The 20774-nt window shown below is 40.2% G+C and overlaps 1 protein-coding gene and 1 pseudogene across 4 annotated transcripts in view; one reads left to right on the top strand and one right to left on the bottom strand.

Moving 5' to 3' along the window:
• The window catches only part of NME7 (NME/NM23 family member 7), a 276360-nt gene that overhangs the window by 51546 nt on the left and 204040 nt on the right, over window positions 1-20774 (top strand). For all 4 annotated transcript variants that reach the window (XM_059145681.1, XM_059145682.1, XM_059145684.1 and 1 more), the window contains exons 4-6: window positions 3655-3765; window positions 7424-7474; window positions 12346-12553. In XM_059145681.1, the coding sequence (XP_059001664.1) occupies window positions 3655-3765; window positions 7424-7474; window positions 12346-12553 (370 nt within the window). The remainder of the gene's footprint in view (window positions 1-3654; window positions 3766-7423; window positions 7475-12345; window positions 12554-20774) is intronic.
• LOC131814727 (syntenin-1-like) lies at window positions 9949-10866 on the bottom strand (annotated as a pseudogene).

Raw genomic sequence — 20774 nt, 5'->3', positions numbered from 1 at the left:
GGAGAACGTATTTTCGCCTGTGAAAACTCTTGTTTTGCAGAATTCTCTGTTCTGAGTTGGCAAAGGGTGGCAAAACTATTTTCTCACTCTCCTTTGCTAAGAAGCTGTAATGTAAAAGAATGGTTTTATGTATATATATTTATATATATATATTTTCTTTTGAGAGCATCTCCTATGGACACCCTCCACTGGGCGCTCCGTGGCAGGTGAGACGATTGCTATGTGGCAGGTCCTCACAGCGGGGGCTCCCAGTGACTCCCACCTCCTGGGATCCACGCCCTGTCCAGTCCCTTCTCACTTCGACTCTGGACTTGACAGTGTGCCTTGTATTGGCCAGAGGGATGTCAGCAGATGTGTCTCAAGGGGATGCTTGATAAGTGTTCGCACGTCGGACTCAATGTGGCTGCCCCTGAGGAAGCCTGGTGTGACCTCCTAAGGGTGAGAGCCCACAAGGAGAAAAGAAGGCAACTGTCCCAGCTGCCACGCCAGCCACACGCAGCTGTGTGAGTCATCCCCGGTGAAACTGCTGCCCGGCCACCTCAGAACCTTAAGAAATTGCTGTTTTAGGCCACTCCATTTTGGGGTGGTTTTTTTCCTGGACAGAGAACAGGTTCTCAACTCAAGTTTGGCAGCTCGTCAATCAAAAATCAATGCTTCCGGGAGGAGTATGTTGGGAAAGGAAAGGTTGCTTTGTGTAGGGCGCTGGCAACCTGGGAAGATAGTGGACGAATGTCTCCGAGCCCATCTTCCCTGTCCAGCGAAGGCGTGGAAATGGTGGGGGTGACGTGTGGGAGAAGCAGGTGCCCAAGCAGATAGTTGTGTGTCGACGTGAGACATGACCCTGAACAGACTTGCTGGCATCAGTGGCAGCTGTTTTCAAATGTGGTCAGTCCTTATCTGCTGGGAAAGTCTGGTCCTTCACTTCTCAAGGCCATTGGTCTGCAAATCTCTGGGAAAGTAGGTTAGTCCTGCTGCAGCCCGAGGGACTTGGGTCCCCACACGGGAGCAGGAGGCATGGAGCACGTGAACCCTTCCACAGGCCACAGTGTTGTAGCTTGTTATGCTGCAGCAGAGGACACTGGTCCTTTTGTTTCTTTATGTGCTGTCTTCTTTTTAAATGACACACGTGATTTTGCAAGCCCGTCTTCCTTTCTGTATAGAATATACTTTAATTATTATTTACTGAACAGTTAAGCAGTGAGGCGATCTTAGGCAGATTTATTTAATGACTCCCAGTTATCAGCCCTTTGCCTCCTGTAAGGCATGTAAAGAAAATGAAATTGCACTTTAAGCTTTGTCGATTTTGTATTTTCCATGTTGGTTCTTGTTCATAGAAATTGGTGACTGCTGATGTGTTGTATATTTTCTTTAAGAGCTGTAGTTCGCAAAGGTTCTTCCAGAGTTTAGCATAAGCAATACGTGGGTCAGTTTGGTTTATGGGTATAACGTGTCATAATGTGAGTTAAAAAGTGACGAGTTTTCATTGTATATGCGGGTGATATGAGTATACTGTGTTACAATGTGAGCTAAAAAGTGAAGACTTTTCTCTCTTTGATGAAGCCATATAATATGAATATTAACAGTGTGTCATTTGCTTCAAAATAAAGGAAAGGATTGCTGGCACGGCTTGTAATAAGTTGAGATGAACTTATATTATTATATGTTCTAAAAACCAGCCATGAGTTAACGTGAATTATTATAGCTTTGCCGTATCCTTAGGCTTGCCTCGTGGGTGAAGAAGCCAGCTGTGAGAAGTCCAGTGCACTTCTTAGCCGGAGCCCTTGACCTCATGCCTGTGTGTCAGAACGACAGAAAACGAAGGAGGGAAAGTGGTGGCAGTTCTTTATCATAATTTTGCATGTCCTATGCACTGAGTTACTCGAACTCATCTGATTTTTATCTGATATTTGCAAATACTACACTTGAGGGTTTTGTAATTACGATACTCGGAGCGATGTTATTTGTGGTATGGGAAGAGTGCAGACCTAGGAGTCTGTGAGCTGGGTGTTCTGTCCTGAAGGTGCCTCTGACTGGCTGTGTGACCCTGGTGTCACTCTTTGGTCCTGGTTACCTCATCAGTAAAGTGAGGCCATTCACGTGATCTCCATCTCCAAAAACCTTTTGGCGCTTCAGAGTGGGAAGAGCGCTTGGCTCTGATGAGTCCTCTTAGAGGAAAGTAGGATTTGAAAAGTTAGCATGCTGCTTGCTCTCGAGCTAAGTTGCTGGGTAAGAAGACATTTGGGTCTTTGTGCGACCCTTGTGTGATGCTTGGGTGTTAAAGGAAGAATTTCTTTCCAGATCAGTGATGAACTGACTGCTTCGCTTGTATTTGTTAAAGTCTAAGAGACCAAAAATCAAGTTCATAATATATTAAATGCAGTTTTTAAAAAAGATTTGTCCTTTTTTATAAACTGTGTTCTAAGAAATAGAAATTTTAAATGTTTTATAATGTGGAGGCCAAGAGCAGCATGGCCCAAAATGTGCCACTTTGACATACTGATCATTTAAAATAAAAGTCACTTTAAAAACAGTGCAAGGACACTCAGACTCTCTTCTGTCCCCCTGATGCAGGAAATAAACCTCCCATAGGGAAGGTGTTCTCCCTGTTCTAAGTAGTAAAAAAGACATCCTTATTTCCAGAGATAGAAACTTTAAAGCCAACCAAACTTTAGAAGCAAACCTCGTTACTTTCTTTCTAATCTACTACCTCCGTTAAATTCTGTTTAGAATTATTTACTAATTAAAGCTTCCTATCATTTCTTTTTTTTAAATATTTTATTTTTCACTGATCTCTGTACCCAATATGGGACTCAAACTCACAATTCTCATGCTCTACTGACTGAACCAGTCAGGCTCCCCACATCTGTTTCCTTTATCCTGTCAATCCCTCACAAATTTATTGTCTCTTTGTCTAGGAAGTATACAAACTGTCAGTTTGGGGGGCTCCTGGTGGCTCAGTTGTTAGGTGTCTGCCTTCGGCTCAGGTCATGGTCTCAGGGTCCTGGGATGGAGCCTTGCATCGGGCTCTCTGCTCAGCGGGGAGCCTGTTCCCCTCTGTCCTCCCCCGCCCCGCCTGCTGCTCTGCCTACCTGTGATCTCTCTCTCTGTGTCAAATAAATAAATACAATCTTTAAACAAACAAACAAAAAACCAAAGAAAACCTTGCCAGTTTTGTTGGTCATTTATTTGGGTCTCAGTTTCATTATTGGGCCTCCATGCCACATAATAAAACTTTGGCTTTTTCTCCTATTAATCTGTCTCATGTAAATTTAATTCTTTGTCCACTTGGAACTGCTTGAAGGATACAGAAAGAATTTTTCCTTCCCTGCATTAATTAGGACATGTTAAATATGACAGTTTTAACTTTTTTCCCCTTAAGCTTTTATTATTATTGGTAATTATTGGTAATTATTTACTGGTATTTATTATTATTGGTAATTATTATTATTGGTACCTAATTTTTATTTCCCTGGGAAAAATAGTAAGCTTACTTTAAGTTTTTCAGATACCTTTTATATACTTTTTAAAATAATTTATTTTGATGTTTGATGATCTAGAATGATTGTTAAAGAAACTACCACTACTTGGGAATTATAAGTAAAAACTGAACTATTTTTATTTTCAAACTTATTATTTGTTCTTTTTTCCATACAGAACGTTGGCTCTGATTAAACCCGATGCAGTATCGAAAGCTGGAGAAATAATTGAAATGATAAACAAAGCTGGGTTTACTATAACCAAACTCAAAATGATGATGCTTTCAAGGTAATTTTTTGATCATTTTCAGTTATGTAAAGTCTAGTCCTTGGTTTTTTTCTTTTTTTTTTTTTTAAATCATCTTTTATCTTTCGTCACGTTGTTTAAAATAAAAAACCTGTCACTGGCGAAGAACATAATAGTAAACTTACTAGAACGAGAGAGTAGTAAGACACCGGGTAATTAGATCCATCGATGATGGCTGACTCCAAGCAGGTAACCAATAAACCATTATGTACTGTCTTCTGTAACCCCACTGGCTTCTATAGCACCGATGCCTGGTAATTGTAATGTTTTCTTACTGTCGAACACACTGTATAAAAGTGGTAGGAAAGGGAACGGAGGTTGGAGTATTTCTCTTTGACAAGGGAGTGTTACGGTTGAGATGTCGAAGAGCAATGCATCTGGAAAAGGCCGCGTGGAGCTCCTCACCGTGTATGTCACGGGAGACGAGGCCGTTGACTGCTCTGAAAAGCGATCCGTCCCCTGGGAGTGGGTCCTCCTGGGTTATTCAGGGACTTACTATAGGAGCGGCGTTGGTGGAGCATCCGGAGAGCTGCTGCCGCGCTGTGCTTATGTTGCTCCACAGGGGGTTTCTGTTGATTTGGGGCCGGGGAGCTTCTCTGGCTCCCCGGGTGTGTGAGGCTCTGTGGGGCCGTTGCAGGTATGGCTCTGAGGACAGGGCTGGTGCTGGTGGGTATCCAGCACGGCTTTCCTGAGCCCGATCCCTTGAAACCTTAACAGAATACCTCCCATTTTACCCCACGCACACATATATTTGAGTTTTTGCCTGTGTCAAGTCTTCAGTTTGCATTATTTTCCAGAAAGGCGGGGGCTCGCGTTTCCGAGCCGGAGCACATGTGATCGCACCTTCTGGGCGTGGGGCTCGGGCTGCCTTACTCCGTACTTCGTTTTCTTCATCTGCAAGATGGAGAGTGTCACGGCCCGCGCGTCGTGAAGCTGCCGTGGGGTTCAGTGAGTCTAATGTATGCAAAGTAGTTGAAAAACCGCAGCATCTAGTAAGTGTACGTTTATGTTAGCTGTTGTTAGTAGCGGTAATACTGGTGATATTATTTAGTGAAACCGAGGTCATGACCCTTTGTAAGCAGTTAAATTGGTCTTATTTCTGAGTATATCAAGAAAGCTTGCTCTCATAGCAGCATGGGACTGGATTCTGGAGAAATGACTTCGAATGGCTCTTGTGAGATTGGAAATGGTTTGTCTCTACACTGCTGGTGCTTGATGGATTTGGCGTCAAACTCCCCAAGACAAAGATGCCCAAGAAAACTTCACTGGCTCCTTGATGCTTTTACAGCACCTCAGATGCCTCTGTTAGTTTTACGGTCAGGTGTTGGGTTCTGCCCGCCGTGAAAGCTAGTCAGTCAGCCTTCTCCTCTTGCGTGGACGCCAGGCAGAAGATGCGGAGCACTTGAGCCGGAGACAGGGACTTTATCTGGGGGCAGCAAGCGCCAGGTAAAGCACATCATGCTTAGGTCGGCTCTCCCTGCCTGCGCGTCCTGTGGGAGTGACGTGCTGTGGGTCCGGGTGCGTGTTGTGTGCAGAGCTGGTCGCATCCCAGCGAGGGGCTTGAGCTCGGGCTCTCTGCTGCTTCATCAGCGAGCGGTACACGGGGCTGCTCTCTGTGCTGAAGAGACACGACCTCATCCCTCAGCAGCTGCTCATTGTAAACGTAACTCCCGGGAAAAGGTAGGAGAAAGGACAGTCGGGGCCTTAGATTCTTGGCAGAGCCAGTGAGACCTGCCAGGAGTACCAGAGGCCCGGGAGGGGTGTCTCCCAGCGTTTAAGTCTTTGCGGAACTTGTTTGCCCCAATGTCAGTTCCTCCGTCACGACGGTGTCCGAAGGGCAGCGGCGAAGTCCCCACTGACTCCGTAGTCCCAGAGCTGGGCTTAGCGCCTGACTCCGAGGGGCTCTAAGGAAACATTTCATGAGAGCATTAATGGGTAAATCTTTGTGAGAGGATGGTTTCTTTATAAAAACACAGCAAGACATAACAATGACAAAAACCTCCTTTAAGTGGTGATGCACTTGTTACTATTTCCATCTCAGCTTTTTAAGGGAAGAATTAGGTAAGGATGATGGGAGGAATTCATGATTCATTCTTGGTTTCCATTTTGGATGTTGCATAGAGAGAACTATTGGGTCAGTGACATGTAAGAAGGAAGCAAACACTTTTAATAATTGAGATCTTTCTTTTCATCAGTATTAAAGATTATGATTTTTTTTTTCTTTTTTAGTAGCCCAGTTGTGTTGAAAAGTTTAGAACTGGTTGTTTCAGTCGTCTTACCCCTAACTCTTAGAAAGCTCCCACATGAATTTTTCAGACATTTGGTTTTACCTCATTTTAGACTATAATATAATATATCCTTTTTTTTTTTTTTTTTTTTTTTTTGGTGAATTCTTCTCTTGGCCCTCTGTAGTTGGTAACAGAAAGGACAAAAACAGTCAAAGATTTGCAACCAGAGATTTGGGTTGAAATCCCCCTGTCCAAGTTATGTGATCATGCTGAACTTTATTATTTTCATAGGTACAATGTAGGCAATCATAACCTATTTTAACATATTATTGTGAGAATAATTTAGTGCTGGCAAAATAGGTCCTAGAAAGATGAGTTTTCGTCCACTCTCATTTCTAGGGACAAATTTTATTTATCATATTTGCATAGTATACTTTCATAATCCTTTCATCACCAAAGAAAATACTTCAGTACATTTGGTTTGAATAAGAGTGTGTCCTGTTACAGTTTATTACGTGAATTCATTTTGTAGTGGGCCCAGATTTTAAAACATTGCATACTAAATTACCACGCTTGGAAGGATAATCCTTTGCTAGAGGACATGTTAACTTCTCTGATGTTTTCAAAAGTAGTTGATGTTGACATATTTGTCACATACTGTGAACTCAATTTAAAGCCTTTAAAACTGCCCCAGTTTGAGAGAGACCTGATTTGATTAAAAAGCTGTTTGAACTTTTCAGCTAATCAATTTAAAGTCCATTATCCTTTCAGTGGCTGTAGATATCTTTAGTGAAAAATATAGATTCGTGAGGTAAATCCCTGTTGCCCTTCAAATTCTGAATATCTCTATATCACCCCCTTTTTTTGATGATGTCAGTTCAAGCATTGGTTTTTAATACATTAGTAACCAATAAGAATACAGTGATATGCTTAATTTGTCAAGCAGATTTTAAAACATAAGCTCTAAGAGAGAAAACTGTAACTATTAAATTAAAATTCTAACCTGCCCTTTCAAGTTTAAAACCTGAAGAAGAAAGTGATAAATTTTAAATTTGAAGATGGCTTTGCATTCTTTTATGTAACTTATTTATCTGTAAAGAACAAGTAATTCTTATTGGTCAAATGTTAAACTATGTTTCAAGAATGGGAGGAAGGCAGTAGATATGAGCATGAGCAGAAGAGTAGCGCCCTTTACGCTCATTGTAATTTTACATCTTAATAGATCTTCAGGGAGCAAAAAACTTGAACAGTGGGAGGATTTGAGCAGAATACTTGGTGAAAAGTCACTAGTCAGTTACATGTAGATCAAATAGAGTGTTTCATCTTTATTCTATTAATGCAAGCTACAAGATTTTAGTCAAGTAATTTTTTAAATATAATTTTTAACTGTTGTCATTTTGGTTATTTTATAGGAAAGAAGCAATGGATTTTCATGTAGACCATCAATCAAGGCCCTTTTTAAAGTAGGTGCTGAATTTGGGGCTAGTGATTTACAATGGAGGATATCCTAAAAAACTAAAGAATTGTACTTCTGTACTTCAGAAACTTGTGACATGGAAAGCATCTGTCAAAAAGATCATAGCAACATCTTATAACAGTAGAGAACTATTTTCTATGAATTGTTTTTTCTGTCCTTTTATTAGATCAGTTTTTATTTTTTAAGATTTTATTTATCCATTTGAGAAAGAATGGGAGAGGCAGCGTGAGGGGGGGGGAAGGTCAGAGGGAGAAGCAGACTCCCCGCTGTTCAAGGAGGCTGATGCAGGACTCAATCCCAGGACCCTGGGATCATGACCCAAGCCGAAGGCAGATGCCTAACGGATGTCTAATGGACTGAGCCACCTGGGCACCCCTAGATTAGAGTTTTTATTTTATTATTAGATGTCTTAAATTTTAATCAGAAGTAAATAGGATGATTTGTTTAAATTATAAAAGGTAGAGCATTCTTTTTAGATTTCAGTAGATTAAAATAGAGTGATAATTATTTTTAAAGGGTTTTTTAAAAATTTAATTTAATTTTTCTTTTCATTGTTCCAAAATTCATTGTTTATGCACCATGCAATACGTGCCCTCCACAATACCCACCGGCTCCCCTCCAAAACCCTCAGCTTGTTTCTCAGAGTCCACAGTCTCTTATGGTTGTCCCCCCTCTGATTACCCACAACTGAATTTTCCTTGAGTAATCTCTGCACCCAATATGGGGCTCAAACTCACAGCTCTTCCGACTGAGCCAGCCCCGTGTTCCTGGGTTGGGAGTTTTACTTGTGCTCTTGACATTCTTGTATACATAAAACAGTGTTCTCAGAACCCTTATTTTTTTTTAAAAGATTTTATTTATTTATTTGAGAGAGAGAGAGAGAGAGAATGAGAAAGAACACGAGAGGGGAGAGGTCAGCAGGAGAAGCAGACTCCCTGCTGAGCAGGGAGCCCCCACCCCCCGCCCCAACCATGTGGGACTCGATCCAGGGACTCCAGGATCCTGACCTGAGCCAAAGGCAGTTGCTTAACCAACTGGGCCACCCAGGTGCCCTCACAGAGCCCTTATCAACTAATACTTTTGTTCCTTGAAGTAGAGCAACTAATATGTGTTAAAAATTGAACTTATGTTCTAAATATTTGGGATATATTTAAATTTAAGTGAATATTGTGAAGTATATATTACTGTTGACAAAGAAGTGCTTACATTTCTATAAAGAATATTAGGCAGCTATACTAAACATGCTATTTGGTATTCTTCATATGATAGTGATTTGATTTTTTTTTTGATTTTTTTCTTTTAACATGTGTGTGAGAAAATTATTATGTTAGATTCCTTTAAATCAGGAAATATAAAATATTCCCAAGCCTTGTTAGAGTATCCAATTTTCTTTCTTTTTTTTTAAAATTATACATATTTAATTAAGATGAAATAGGCATAAACCATAATAAAGAAAAAAATCAGGCTAAAGTGTCACTTCCATTTTGTAGGGAGGGATCAGGAAGTGGAACAAATTACCTGGGAAACATCCTCCAACCACCCCTAAGTAGTGAGGGTGCAGAATGCTAAAGACAAGATTAGGTCATATTCCACGTAATCCACACATGAATAAAGAGAGTCAGAAGTTTATCCTATCTGGTATAAGATCTTTTACATTTAATATATAGTGAGTCATTTCTCAGAAAGTAAGACCAGTAAGTTTTAGAAGAAAGGAATTTCCATTGCACAATTGGCGAGAGACTCTCAGACACAGCTGGGCTGTAGCTGTGTGTGCTGTTACATCGTTTAACACAGAGCTGCAGTTTGGGTTTTAGAAATCAGCAATAGTTGTGTTTTGGCTTTTATTCTAGATGCTTATTATAGTTAAGGTGACAGTCGAAGCATATTAAGTAAAGGTAATTACAATTAAATGATGACCAACACCAGCTCTAGCAACCTAACGTACACTGTATCATGCTTACACGGGATGCAAGCAGTGCACTTAATTGGTGTCTTACACGCACACGCATGTGTGAGAGCACACATACACCCAGAGAACTAAAAACCCATCAAAAGCAGTCATTGTCCGTGTACTATGGTTACACATTAAAAATGCAGTTATGCCATAGAACTAAAGTATTATGAACAGCACGACTTGATATGTAAGATAACGGTGACTGGTTCTAACACAGAGCTACGCCTCTATCAGTCATTCTACTCATAATGGCTTGTAAAAGCGTTGGGTTTCCAGTAGAGAAGCTACTCTATGAAAATCAGTAAATCTGTCCAAGGTTTCCCACCTGTAAAACCAGAATGAGGCTGCAATGATCTTGAAGTGTGAACAAGATATCCAATCAAGACAGTAAGATTCCCAGCCGTAATATAAGGTAGAAACGTCTTCATGCAGCATATGCTCTCCGGCTTCTAGAAAGCTTCATGTGCATAATATAAAGTCAAACTGCCCAAGAAGTAGACTGGAGTTCAGTGAGGCTTCCATTGTACCATGACTTTAACCTCAGGAAATGTGTGCTCTGTCAGGCTTTTCATAGAGCTTGGTGCCATCCGTTTAATATGTTCAGAAATAAAAGCAGGCATGAGTCATCGTAATTGCCGTCTCAGATGTTGACGGTGCGTCTGCCACTTGAGCACCCTCCAGCCCGGTGACATTCTGCCCGTTGACTTCACAGATGTGACATTCTGTGAGAAGACCGTTTCTGGCTGCAGAACTGTCTTTCACTGTGGAGGTGATCTTCCCCCATCTTTAAAGATAAAGCCAAGCATGTCCAGTCCCATCGTCATGCATGGTGACTCTCCGACAAAGGGCCTGTCATGAACAGTCCTAGTAATCTGCTCTCCAAAAGCTCGTTTGGGCACCTCGTGTGCTTTACCAGTGCTCCAGCCTGCACACTTTCCCCACCGATCTGGAGTACTTGGTCCCCAATCTCAGACCAACCAGTGAGGCTGGAGAATTTGCCTGGACCGGCTGAACAAATATGCCATTATCTACTGATTTAAGCCCAAGCCCAATTTTTCCATCTTGATCCTTACACAAAATGACTTCACGGGTCCCTTGCTTCATTTCTGCTCTACGAGTTCCAACATCATTACCAGTCACAGGGCCACCATAGGGTTCATACCGGAAGGTCTTGCCGCCAGCTGCCCCTGACCTGGTGCTCCAGGGCCCAGGGCCATAGGTGCACAGATTTGTTCTTCACTTAAACTCAGGCCCATGTACTGGGAGAGCTCCAGGGACAGTCTAGGATAGAGATTTCTGTCTTGAGAGATGGGAGCAGAAGCTTCAGACAGAATTGTTGGGTTGCCAGGGTTTGCAGAAAAGGCAGTTTGAGCCTGAATGACTTTGTCTACCTTCAGGTCTTCAAGAAACGGGCACAGAGACATTTTTGCAAGTTTATTGTAGGCCACAAGGAGCCCACTCACTGCCGCTGCCACCCCGCCGCCTCTAGTAACTGACACGGACTTCCCAAAATACCTAATTTTCTTGGAAATGATTCTTTATCATAGTTCTGCTTTGTGTTGGTAGCATATATTATAGCACCTAGTTAAATGTCTTATATGTGACTAGGGTGCAGTAAATTATTAAATGGATGAATTAACTAGTTTTCTGGTGTTAGGAAAGATGCAATGGAAGATGTAGCTCTAGGGTTGGGAATAGTCTCATGAAGCATTCCCAGGATTTTTTATAGTTGGGCACAATATTCACTGCATTATTACATGCCACACTCATAGGCCTATTCTGTGTGTCTGAGAATTCTGTATTAACAGGACATTACCAGTTTCTGGAAGCAAGGATATTGTTGAGTATTTTGATTTCTAATCGGTAAGTACTTATTGAATGGATAAACGTGAGTTTGTTCCCTTGATTTTGGTTCCTTACATCTATTTTCTTTTTCCTGCTATAGCCTAGCAGAGTATGTATGAAGAGGTCATTTAGGCCTGTTAGGATGGAGAGTATGAATACTTCTTTGTACATACTACTTTTTTAGAAATCCTCTTCAGAATGAGTTGACATGATTTAAAAAGTGAGTCAATGAAGGAAGGAAGTATGTGTTTTTCTCCAGGACGGTCCTGTCCTCTCATAGTTTGGATGAGAGAGAAACACAGGCTTGCTTTAGAAAGGATTCTGTCCCTGCCTAACACAGTGGGAGGAATGGTGTTCCTTTCTTCACCGCTGGACTTGTCACTGCGCTTTGTGCACATAAAACGTGGCAAAGGAAACGAGCAGCTGCTTTCCATGGCTTGGGCTACTGTGACTCCAAGCTGGATTTTTAATCAAGAACCTGTGTGTATTCTCTAATAACTTGAGATAAGAATATCTCAAGAGTAGCTTTTATAGTAATAAGAGCATGTTTTTTCAAGGCCTGTTAATTTCTGTATTTTCTTTATCACTAGACCAACTCCGTGTTTATTGACTGAAAGTCTCCCTCCATTCTTTGAATTTTAATCTACACAAAAATACATTCTTACTGTAAATATAAGACCACTCTCATAATTTTCTATATTATGAAATCTTATTTGACTGCCATGGTAAACCACATGAAAATAAAAAGGAAGATCCTTTCTTCACCTTTCAGAACAACAGAAGAAGCAATCATCAGTTGACCAGTAATATGCATTTTAAGTCAATGAAGTCGTCTTAAATTCAATGAAACACTGATTTATTTTTTTTATTTTTTATTTATTTTTTTTGCTAACAGTAAATGATTTGACAACTCTAGTGTTTTATAGTACCTCAGGCTACCACAAGACACTCAATTTATGAAAACTTTATCTTGCTCAGGCAGAATTCACTATATCCAATAGTTTGAGAGACAGGTTGACAGAAAAATGAAGCCAATCAAGATTTTACCTGTTTTGTAGTGAGCTGATCCAGTTTATTACAAGTGGTCCTGTCATCGCCATGGAGGTTTTGAGAGAGGATGCTGTATGTGAGTGGAAAAGACTGCTTGGACCCGCGAACTCTGGGATGGCTCGTACCGATGCTCCCGAAAGCCTGAGAGCTCTCTTTGGAACCGATGGCATAAGAAATGCAGTTCATGGCCCTGATTCTTTTGCTTCAGCTGCCAGGGTAAGGTGTTTTAAAAATCTTTTAATTCTGTTTTTTTGTTTGTTTGTTTTGTTTTGTTTTTTGAGGTTTTTTTTGTTGTTGTTTTTTGGTTAAATGTTTTATGTCAGAGTAAGGTCTCTTCTGTTGTTGCTGTCCTCGGGCAGGTTTTACAGCTGATCTAAGAGTCTAAAGTTTTCTCTAAAACCTTTGACCCTTTGCCTAGGATTAAATAGTGGTTCAGTAATGTCTCTTTTGTGAACTGGTAACCTGGTCATGGCCAAGGTAAGTCTTCTCCAGTTAAAATACTCATGATCCCAGTTTACGTTCAAAGCCACTTAAATTTTTCAGGCTCATCAGTGTTTGAATTACTGACTTCATATGAGACCAGTTGATGGATAGTCAGTATTCAGAAAGAAACATCACTTCGTATGTTTTAACTCAGACCTAACACCATCTTCAAGTTTAACATCCTTTTCTTTTCCTATAGAGAGTTAGTGTTTATGAAACAGTCTTTGTTCTTCCTACAGTTACTTATTTTAAACGCATAAAGGGGCGCCTGGGTGGCGCAGTCATTTAGACGACTGTTCTCAAAGCAGTAAGCCAGTGCAGCCCTTTTAAATGCTGAGTCAAACATGTCAGTCCTCTACTTTGAACCCTGCAGAGTTACCTACCATCATCCTTTCTCCTGAAGAAATGTCTCAGACATATTTGTCATATTTGTTTCTATTTTGGACACTTAAATTTTTTAGCTCTTTCTGACATTGGTCCCTGAAATATCCCATTGTTATGAAGCCTTAGGGATACCTTCTCTTGACTCTTGTCTTGAGCAGAGTGAGTGTTGTGGATGTCATGTTAGTGACTAGCTATCAGAGACGAACACTCTGGCTGGAGCTCACAGCATGCGCAAGGAAACTAGGGCAGTGCATGGAAAAGAAAAGTTGAAGAACATCACACAAGCATCCTCAAATAGTCTCTCCTGATCTTCAATTCCTATTTGTTACTGTCTAATCCTTTTTCTTCCATATCGAGACTGTATTCACAATTTTCTCTTCCTCAGTTGCCTTTGACTACTCATGGAGAACAGTCACTACAGTCTGGCTTCCTCCTTTCATTCCACTAGAATCCTTTTGGCTAAGATAATAAATGTCTCTTAATTACAGAATCCAAGGAAAATTGTTCATTACTTTTGTATCTTTCCAGTAAAAATCCTAGCAGAGTTTTTCATGAAACTTAATGAAATTCTTGCATAGAAGAGTCAAAAGAGCAAAGGGAATTTTAAAGGGGAAGAAGTGGTGGTGATAGGATGACTAATTTATACAACCGGAAGCTTTATAACTAAAGCTTTATAAAGCTTTAGTAGGAAAAGCAGTGTGAGATGACATGGGAGTAGACAAGTGTGTCAGTGTCATAGCCCAAGTGCTCGGGAAATTACCCACAAGTAATGAGAACTTGGGGGTTATAAGTCAGTGGGCAAGCGATAGACTGATTAATCAGAAATTGTACTAGATAATTTTATGTGGAAAAAATTAACGAATTAGTTAATTCTGTGTGTAGGGTTTCCCTTAGAGTTTCAGACTCAGACTCAAACAGTGCATCCCAAACTGAACTATTTATAACTTACCAAACTATTCCTTTTGTGTTCTGCATATCATTAGCAAAGAAACTTGAGACCAGTAAATCTACTTCTCCTCTCTCTCTCTCTCTTTTTTTTTTTTAAGATTTTCTTTATTTATTTGACAGAGAGAGAGAGCACGCCAGCACAAGTATGGGGAGTGGGAGGGAGAGGGAGAAGTAGGTTTCCTGCTGGGCAGGGAGCCTGATATGGGGCTCCATCCCAGGACCCTGGGATCATAACCTGAACCAAAGGCAGATGCTTAACTGACTGAGCTACCCAGGCGCCCTGCTTCTGCCTCCTTTTCCCCCTACATCTAATGAGTAAAAAGTTGTATAGATTTACCGTCTAAGCATTTTCTTCAATTCTCTCCTTTTCCTTCATTCCAGCTCTCACTGTTCTAGCTGTGACCTGGGCTGCTGCAACCGCTCTGGCTCAGACTTTCTCCCTCAAATTCCTCTTCCACATAGGTTTCAGAACAAGCTGTCTAAAGAATCTGATCTGTCCATGTCACAGCTCTACTAGAAATGTCCCAGAGGACTGCATTCCCCCCAGAATCAAGTTCCAGCTCCTTAACATGTTTTATGAAAATGCTCTGAATGCTAGCCTCTTCTCCAGTCCATATCCTGCCTCTTCCTCTTCAGACTGGTTTTCTCGCTTTCTTGGTTTTACTCTTTCTACCCTCTGCTTTGGCATGCCATCTCTCCCTTTACCCAGGTAGTTTTATTGGCCCTTTAAAACTTTGCTCAGAATTCTTTATACAGAAAAATCTGTATCTTTATGGATACAGATTTTTTACGTGGAAATATGATTGGCAAATATTTTCTCACAGTGTGTTGTTTGCATTTTTATTCTCTTTACCGATGTCCTTAGATGAGGAGAAGTTTTCAGTTTTGATGAAGGTCAGTTTATCAATTCATTCTTCCATTGTGGTTTCTCATCTGACAAATTGCGACCTCTTCCAAGGTCACAAAATTTTCCCTTTTGTTTTTTTCTAGAAGTTTTATAGTTTTTGTTTTTATATTTAGCTTCATGATCCATTGTGAGTTAATTTTTATATGTTATGATATATAACCCAAATTTATTGTTTTGCATATAGACATCTGATTGTTCCAGCACCACTAGTTGAAATAAAAAATTTTTCCCCACTTAATTGCCTTTGCACATTTGTCATTTTTGTTGACTATATATATCTGTGAGTGCATTTCTGTATTCTTTCTGCTTTATTGATCTATTTGTCTTTTGATAAGTCTGGCCAGGAGTTTATCAGTCTGACTAATTCTTTCAAAGAACCAGCTCCTAGTTTTGTTGATTTCTTCTACTCTTTTTTTGGTTTCTATTTCATTGATTTCTGCTCTAATCCTTATGATTTCTCTTCTCCTGCTGGGTTTAGTCTTTCTTTGCTGTTCTTTATCCAGCTCCTTTAGGTGTAAGGGTAGGTTGTATACTTGAGACCTTTCTTGTTTCTTGAGAAACGCTTATATGGCTATGTATTTTCCTCTCAGGACCACCTTTGCTGTGTCCCACAGATTTTGAACTGTTGTGTTTTCATTATCATTTTCAATGAATTTTTTCAGTTCTTCTTTAATTTCCTGATTGATCCATTTCTTTTTAAGATTTTATTTTTATTTATTTGACAGAGAGATCACAAGTAGGCAGAGAGGCAGGCAGAGAGAATGGAAGGGAAACAGGCTCCCTGCTGAGCAGAGAGCCCAATGCAGGGCTCGATCTCAGGACCCTGGGATCATGACCTGAGCTGAAGGCAGAGGCTTAACCCATTGAGCCACCCAGGCTCAATTCATTCTTTAGTAGGATGCTATTTAGCCTCCATGTATTTGGGTTCTTTCCAACTTTCCTCTTGTGATTGAGTTGTAGCTTCAGAGCATTGTGGTCTGAAAATATGCAGGGAATGATCCCGGTCATTTGGTACTGATTGAGACCTGATTTGTGACCCAAGATGTGATCTGTTCTGGAGAATGTTCCATGTGCTCTAGAGAAGAATGTGTATTCTGTTGCTTTGGGATGGAATGTTCTGAATACGTCTGTGATGTTCATCTGGTCCAATGTGTCATTTAAGACCTTTATTTCCTTGTTGATCTTTTGCTTGGAGGATCTGTCCATTTCAGTGAGGGGGGTGTTAAAGTCCCCTACTATTACTGTATTATTGTTGATATGCTGCTTTGATTTTGTTGTGAATTGGATTATATATTTGGCTGCTCCCATGTTAGGGGCATAGATACTTAAAATTGTTAGATCTTCTTGTTGGACATACCCTTTGAGTATGATATAGGGTCCTTCCTCATTTTTTATTATAGTCTTTGGCTTAAAATGGAATTTATCTGATTTAAGGATTGCCACCCCAGCTTTCTTTTGATGTACAATGGCATGGTAAATTGTTTTCCACCCCATCACTTTAAATCTGGAGGTGTCTTTGTGTGTAAAATGAGTTTCTTGTAGACAGCGTATTGATGGTTTTTTTCCTTTATCCATTCTGATTCCCTGTGTCTTTTGATTGGGCATTTAGCCCATTTACATTCAGGATAACTATTGAGAGGTATAAATTTAGTGCCATTGTATTCCCTGTAAGGTAACTACTACTGTATATTATATCTATTCCTTTTTGGTCTACTACTTCTAGACTCTCTCTTTGCTTAGAGGACCCCTTTAAATATTTCCTGTAGAGCTGGTTTGGTGTTTACAATTTTTTTTTAGTTTTTGTTTGTCTTGGAAACTTTTTATCTCTCCTTCTATTTTCAAGGATACCCTTGTTGGATATAGTATTCTTGGCTGCATGTTTTTCTCATTTAGTGCTCTGAATATATCATGCCAGTTCTTTCTGGCCTACCAGGTCTCTGTGGATAAGTCTGCTGCCAATCTAATATTTTTACCATTGTATTTTACAGACTTCTTGTCCCCGGCTGCTTTCAGTATTTTCTCTTTGTCACTAAGACATGTCAGTTTTACTATTAAATGATGGGGTGTGGACCTATTTTTATTGATTTTGAGGGGGGTTCTGTGTGTCTTCTGGATTTTGATGCTTGTTCCCTTTGTCATATTAGGGAAATTCTCTACAATAATTTGCTCTAATATACCTTCTACCCTTCCCCCCCCCTTTCTTCTTCTTCTGGAATCCCAATTATTCTAATGTTGATTCATCTTATGGTATCACTTATCTCTCCAATTCTCCTCTTGTGGTCCATTAGTTGTTTGTCTCTCTTTTGCTCAGCTTCTTTATTCTCCATCATTTCGTCTTCTATATCACTAATTCTCTCTTCTGCCTCATTTATCCTAGCAGTAAGACCCTCCTTTTTTAATTGCAACTCATTAATAGCTTTTTTGATTTCAGCTTGGTTAGATTTTAGTTGTTTTATTTCTCCAAAAAGGGCTTTTATTTCTCCAGACAAGGTTTCTCTGATATCTTCCATGCCTTTTTCGAGACCAGCTAGCACCTCGAGAATCATCATTCTGAACTCTAGGTCTGACATATTACCAGCTTCTATATTGATTAAGTCCCTAGCCTTTGGCACTGCCTCTTGTTTTTCTTTTGTGGTGAGTTTTTCCACCTTGTCTTTTTATCCAGATAAGAACATATGAAGGAGAGAATGAAATACTAAAAGGGTGGCAAAGACCCCAGAAAAATATATGCTAACCAAATCAGAAGATACCCCAAATTGGGGGGAGAAGAAAGGGAGCAAAAAGAAGTTTGGGTCACCTGGGTGGCTCAGTGGGTTAAGCCTTTGCCTTCAGCTCAGGTCATGATCTCAAGGTCCTGGGATTGAGCCCCACATCAGGCTTTCTGCTCAGCAAGAAGCCTGCTTCCCCCTCTCTCTCTGCATGCCTCTCTGCCTACCTGTGATCCTCTCTGTGTAAAATAAATAAATAAAGTCTTAAAAAAAAAGTTTAAAAATTTTTTTAAAAATTAAAAAAAAAATATATATATATTAGACTGGTGAATAGAACAGAGCCACCCACTTGATTTTGGATGTATTTTTGTCTCTTAGAAGAAACTACCTCCCATAATTTTAAAGAAAGACAAACATATATATACAAAAATAAAGGTAAGCACAATGAAGGGATGGAGTATGACTGTAAAGATAAAAATTTAAAAAAAAATTCTAAAGAAGGAATTGATAAGAATAGTTGGTTGGGAAAAGAAAGAAAAAGAAAGTAGAGAGAATTTGCTCAGGCTGGAGATCAGAACAAAGCCCTGTGCTGGATTTAGGGTATATTTTTATCTATTAAAAGAAATTGTATCCCAAAATTTTTTAGAAGAAAAAACCCTATATGTATACAGAAAATAAAGGTAGATACAATGAAGGGTAAAATATGACTATAATAGTGAAGGTTTTAAAAGATTTTTTTAAGAAAGCTATTGTTAAGATAAACTAGTTTAAAAACATTAAAAGAGGAAAGAGGAACAGATAAAAAAATTAGAATAAAAAAGATAAAATTAAAAATATTTAATTAACTTTGCAAGACTAAAGAATCATGGGGAGGAAGCCATGAATTCCATGTTTTGCTTTCTCCTCCTCTGGAATTCCACTATTCTCCTTGACCAGTGAGCTTGGTCTTGGCTGGATATTCTTGCCGATCCTCTGCAGGAGGGGCCTCTTGCCATGATTCTCAAATGTCTTTGCTTGAGGTGGAACTGCACCGCCTTTGCTGGGAGCTGGGCTAAGCAATCTGCTTGGGTTCATGCTGGGAGCTTTTGTTTCCTGAGCACTTTCCATACTGCTTTGGAGGACGGGAATGAAAATGGCGGCTGCCCAGTCTCTGCCCGGTAGAGCCAAGAGCTCGGGCCCCACTCCTTACTGCACCCTCAGAGAAAACCAGTCAATCCCTCCCATCTTCCTGGTTTCCAGCTGTGCTCCCCTGGCCTGTGGCTGTTTCTCTCTCTGGCACACGGCCCCCTTTGGAGTCTCCAAACCCAGCAGATTCTTGTGGCTCTGCTCTTCCAGGGGGGTCTCCCCAGATCTGCCACTTGTGGGGTACCTGCTCAAAGAGCAGTAACCTGACTGTTCCAGGGATCACAGTTTAAGGTAACTCCGAGCTCGGAGCTCACTCCTTGGCTCCATCTCTGTAGGTGGCTTCCCTGCCCTAATACCTGCGAGTTCTCTGTACACTCAGACATCCCTGATCCTTCCATGACCCCACGGGACCTGAGACCATGCTGTCCCTGCGAGGGTTCCACCCCTGCTTAGCTTCTGGAGTGATGTCCCTCAGTGGAGCAGACTTTTAAAAGTTCAAATTTTGTGCTCTTGCTCCACTTGCCAGGAGCGCCCCCTCCCCCAGTCTTCCCATTGCTTCGGATTCACTTCTCCGCATGTCCTACCTTTCAGAAAGTGGTCAATTTTCTGTTTCTAGAATTGCTTCTCTTCTCTTCAATCTTGTGTTGAGTTTGTAGGTGTTCCGAATGGTTTGATAACTGTGTAGCTGAACTCCTGCGACCTGATGTCATCTCAGTCTGCCAGTCCTCTGCCATCTTGACTCTAATCTATTTGTCTTTATGCTGACTTCACACCTAAGAAATTAAACATCCCAATTAAAAATGAGCAAAAAAATTGAACAGACACTTAACTAAAATGACACATGAATGCGTATATAAGTGCACATTAAAAATATACAGCATCATTAGATATTTTGGAAGTACTAATTAAAACCACAGTGAGATGCTCTACACACCTAAGGCTTAAAAAATCTTGACCGTTTCAAGTGGCATTTGTGAGGGGAAACTAGAACTGTCTTATGCTGCTGAGAATTTAAAGGGTACGGTCACTTTGGAGAACAGTTTGGCAGTTATCTAAAAAGCTAAACATATACCTACCCTATGGTCCAAGCATTCTTCTCTTAAATATTTTCCCAGGAGAAATGAAAGGAAATATCAATGCAAAGACTTGTACATAACAGTTTTGTTCATAGGAGCCTTGTTTGTATATCCAAAAACTAGAAATAACCCAAATGTTGAAAAGATGAATGGATAAACCATGATATTAACACAAAGAATAGTATTTGGCTATAAAAAGGAATGAAATATTGATATACAGTACAGTCGATGAATCTCAAAGTAATGTTGCTAAGTGAAAGCTAGACAAGAGTACATACTATATAATTTAAGTACAGCTGTTAAAAATTAAACTAATTCATAATGGTGGGAAACAGGTCATTGATTACAGGGCCAACTTATTAATGGTAAGGGAGGTAATGGTAATAGTTAATGGTAGGGGAGGCAGGGAGAGGCAGAAGAAAGGTATTACCCAAAGGAAGGAGGGGTGACTGATATATTTATTATCTTGATTGTGGTGATGTTTCCACATGAATAAACAAGTGTCAAAACATCAGATTGTATCCTTTAAATATACTCATTTTAAAGCATGTTAATTTGACCTCAACAAAACTTAAAAACCAGTAACAGTAACTCTGATCAACTATTATCTGTTTCTTAGTTCTCTGAAGGTACCCTTCCTTGATGCTTGCTTCATACCTACTGCATAGCTCTATTGCTTACCATATTTTAAAAGCATTTGTGTTTGTTTACCCTCCTGATAGACTGAATTCTTTAAGGATGTCCAATTTATTGTCATACCTCCAGGATCTAGGTCACTGGTGTTCACAAAATTTTGGAATTCAAAG

The sequence above is a fragment of the Mustela lutreola genome, chromosome 14, assembly GCF_030435805.1.
Source record: "Mustela lutreola isolate mMusLut2 chromosome 14, mMusLut2.pri, whole genome shotgun sequence".
Taxonomy (NCBI): domain Eukaryota; kingdom Metazoa; phylum Chordata; class Mammalia; order Carnivora; family Mustelidae; genus Mustela; species Mustela lutreola.
The sequence above is the reverse complement of the archived record's forward strand: the minus strand, read 5'-3'. Positions and strand labels throughout refer to the sequence as shown.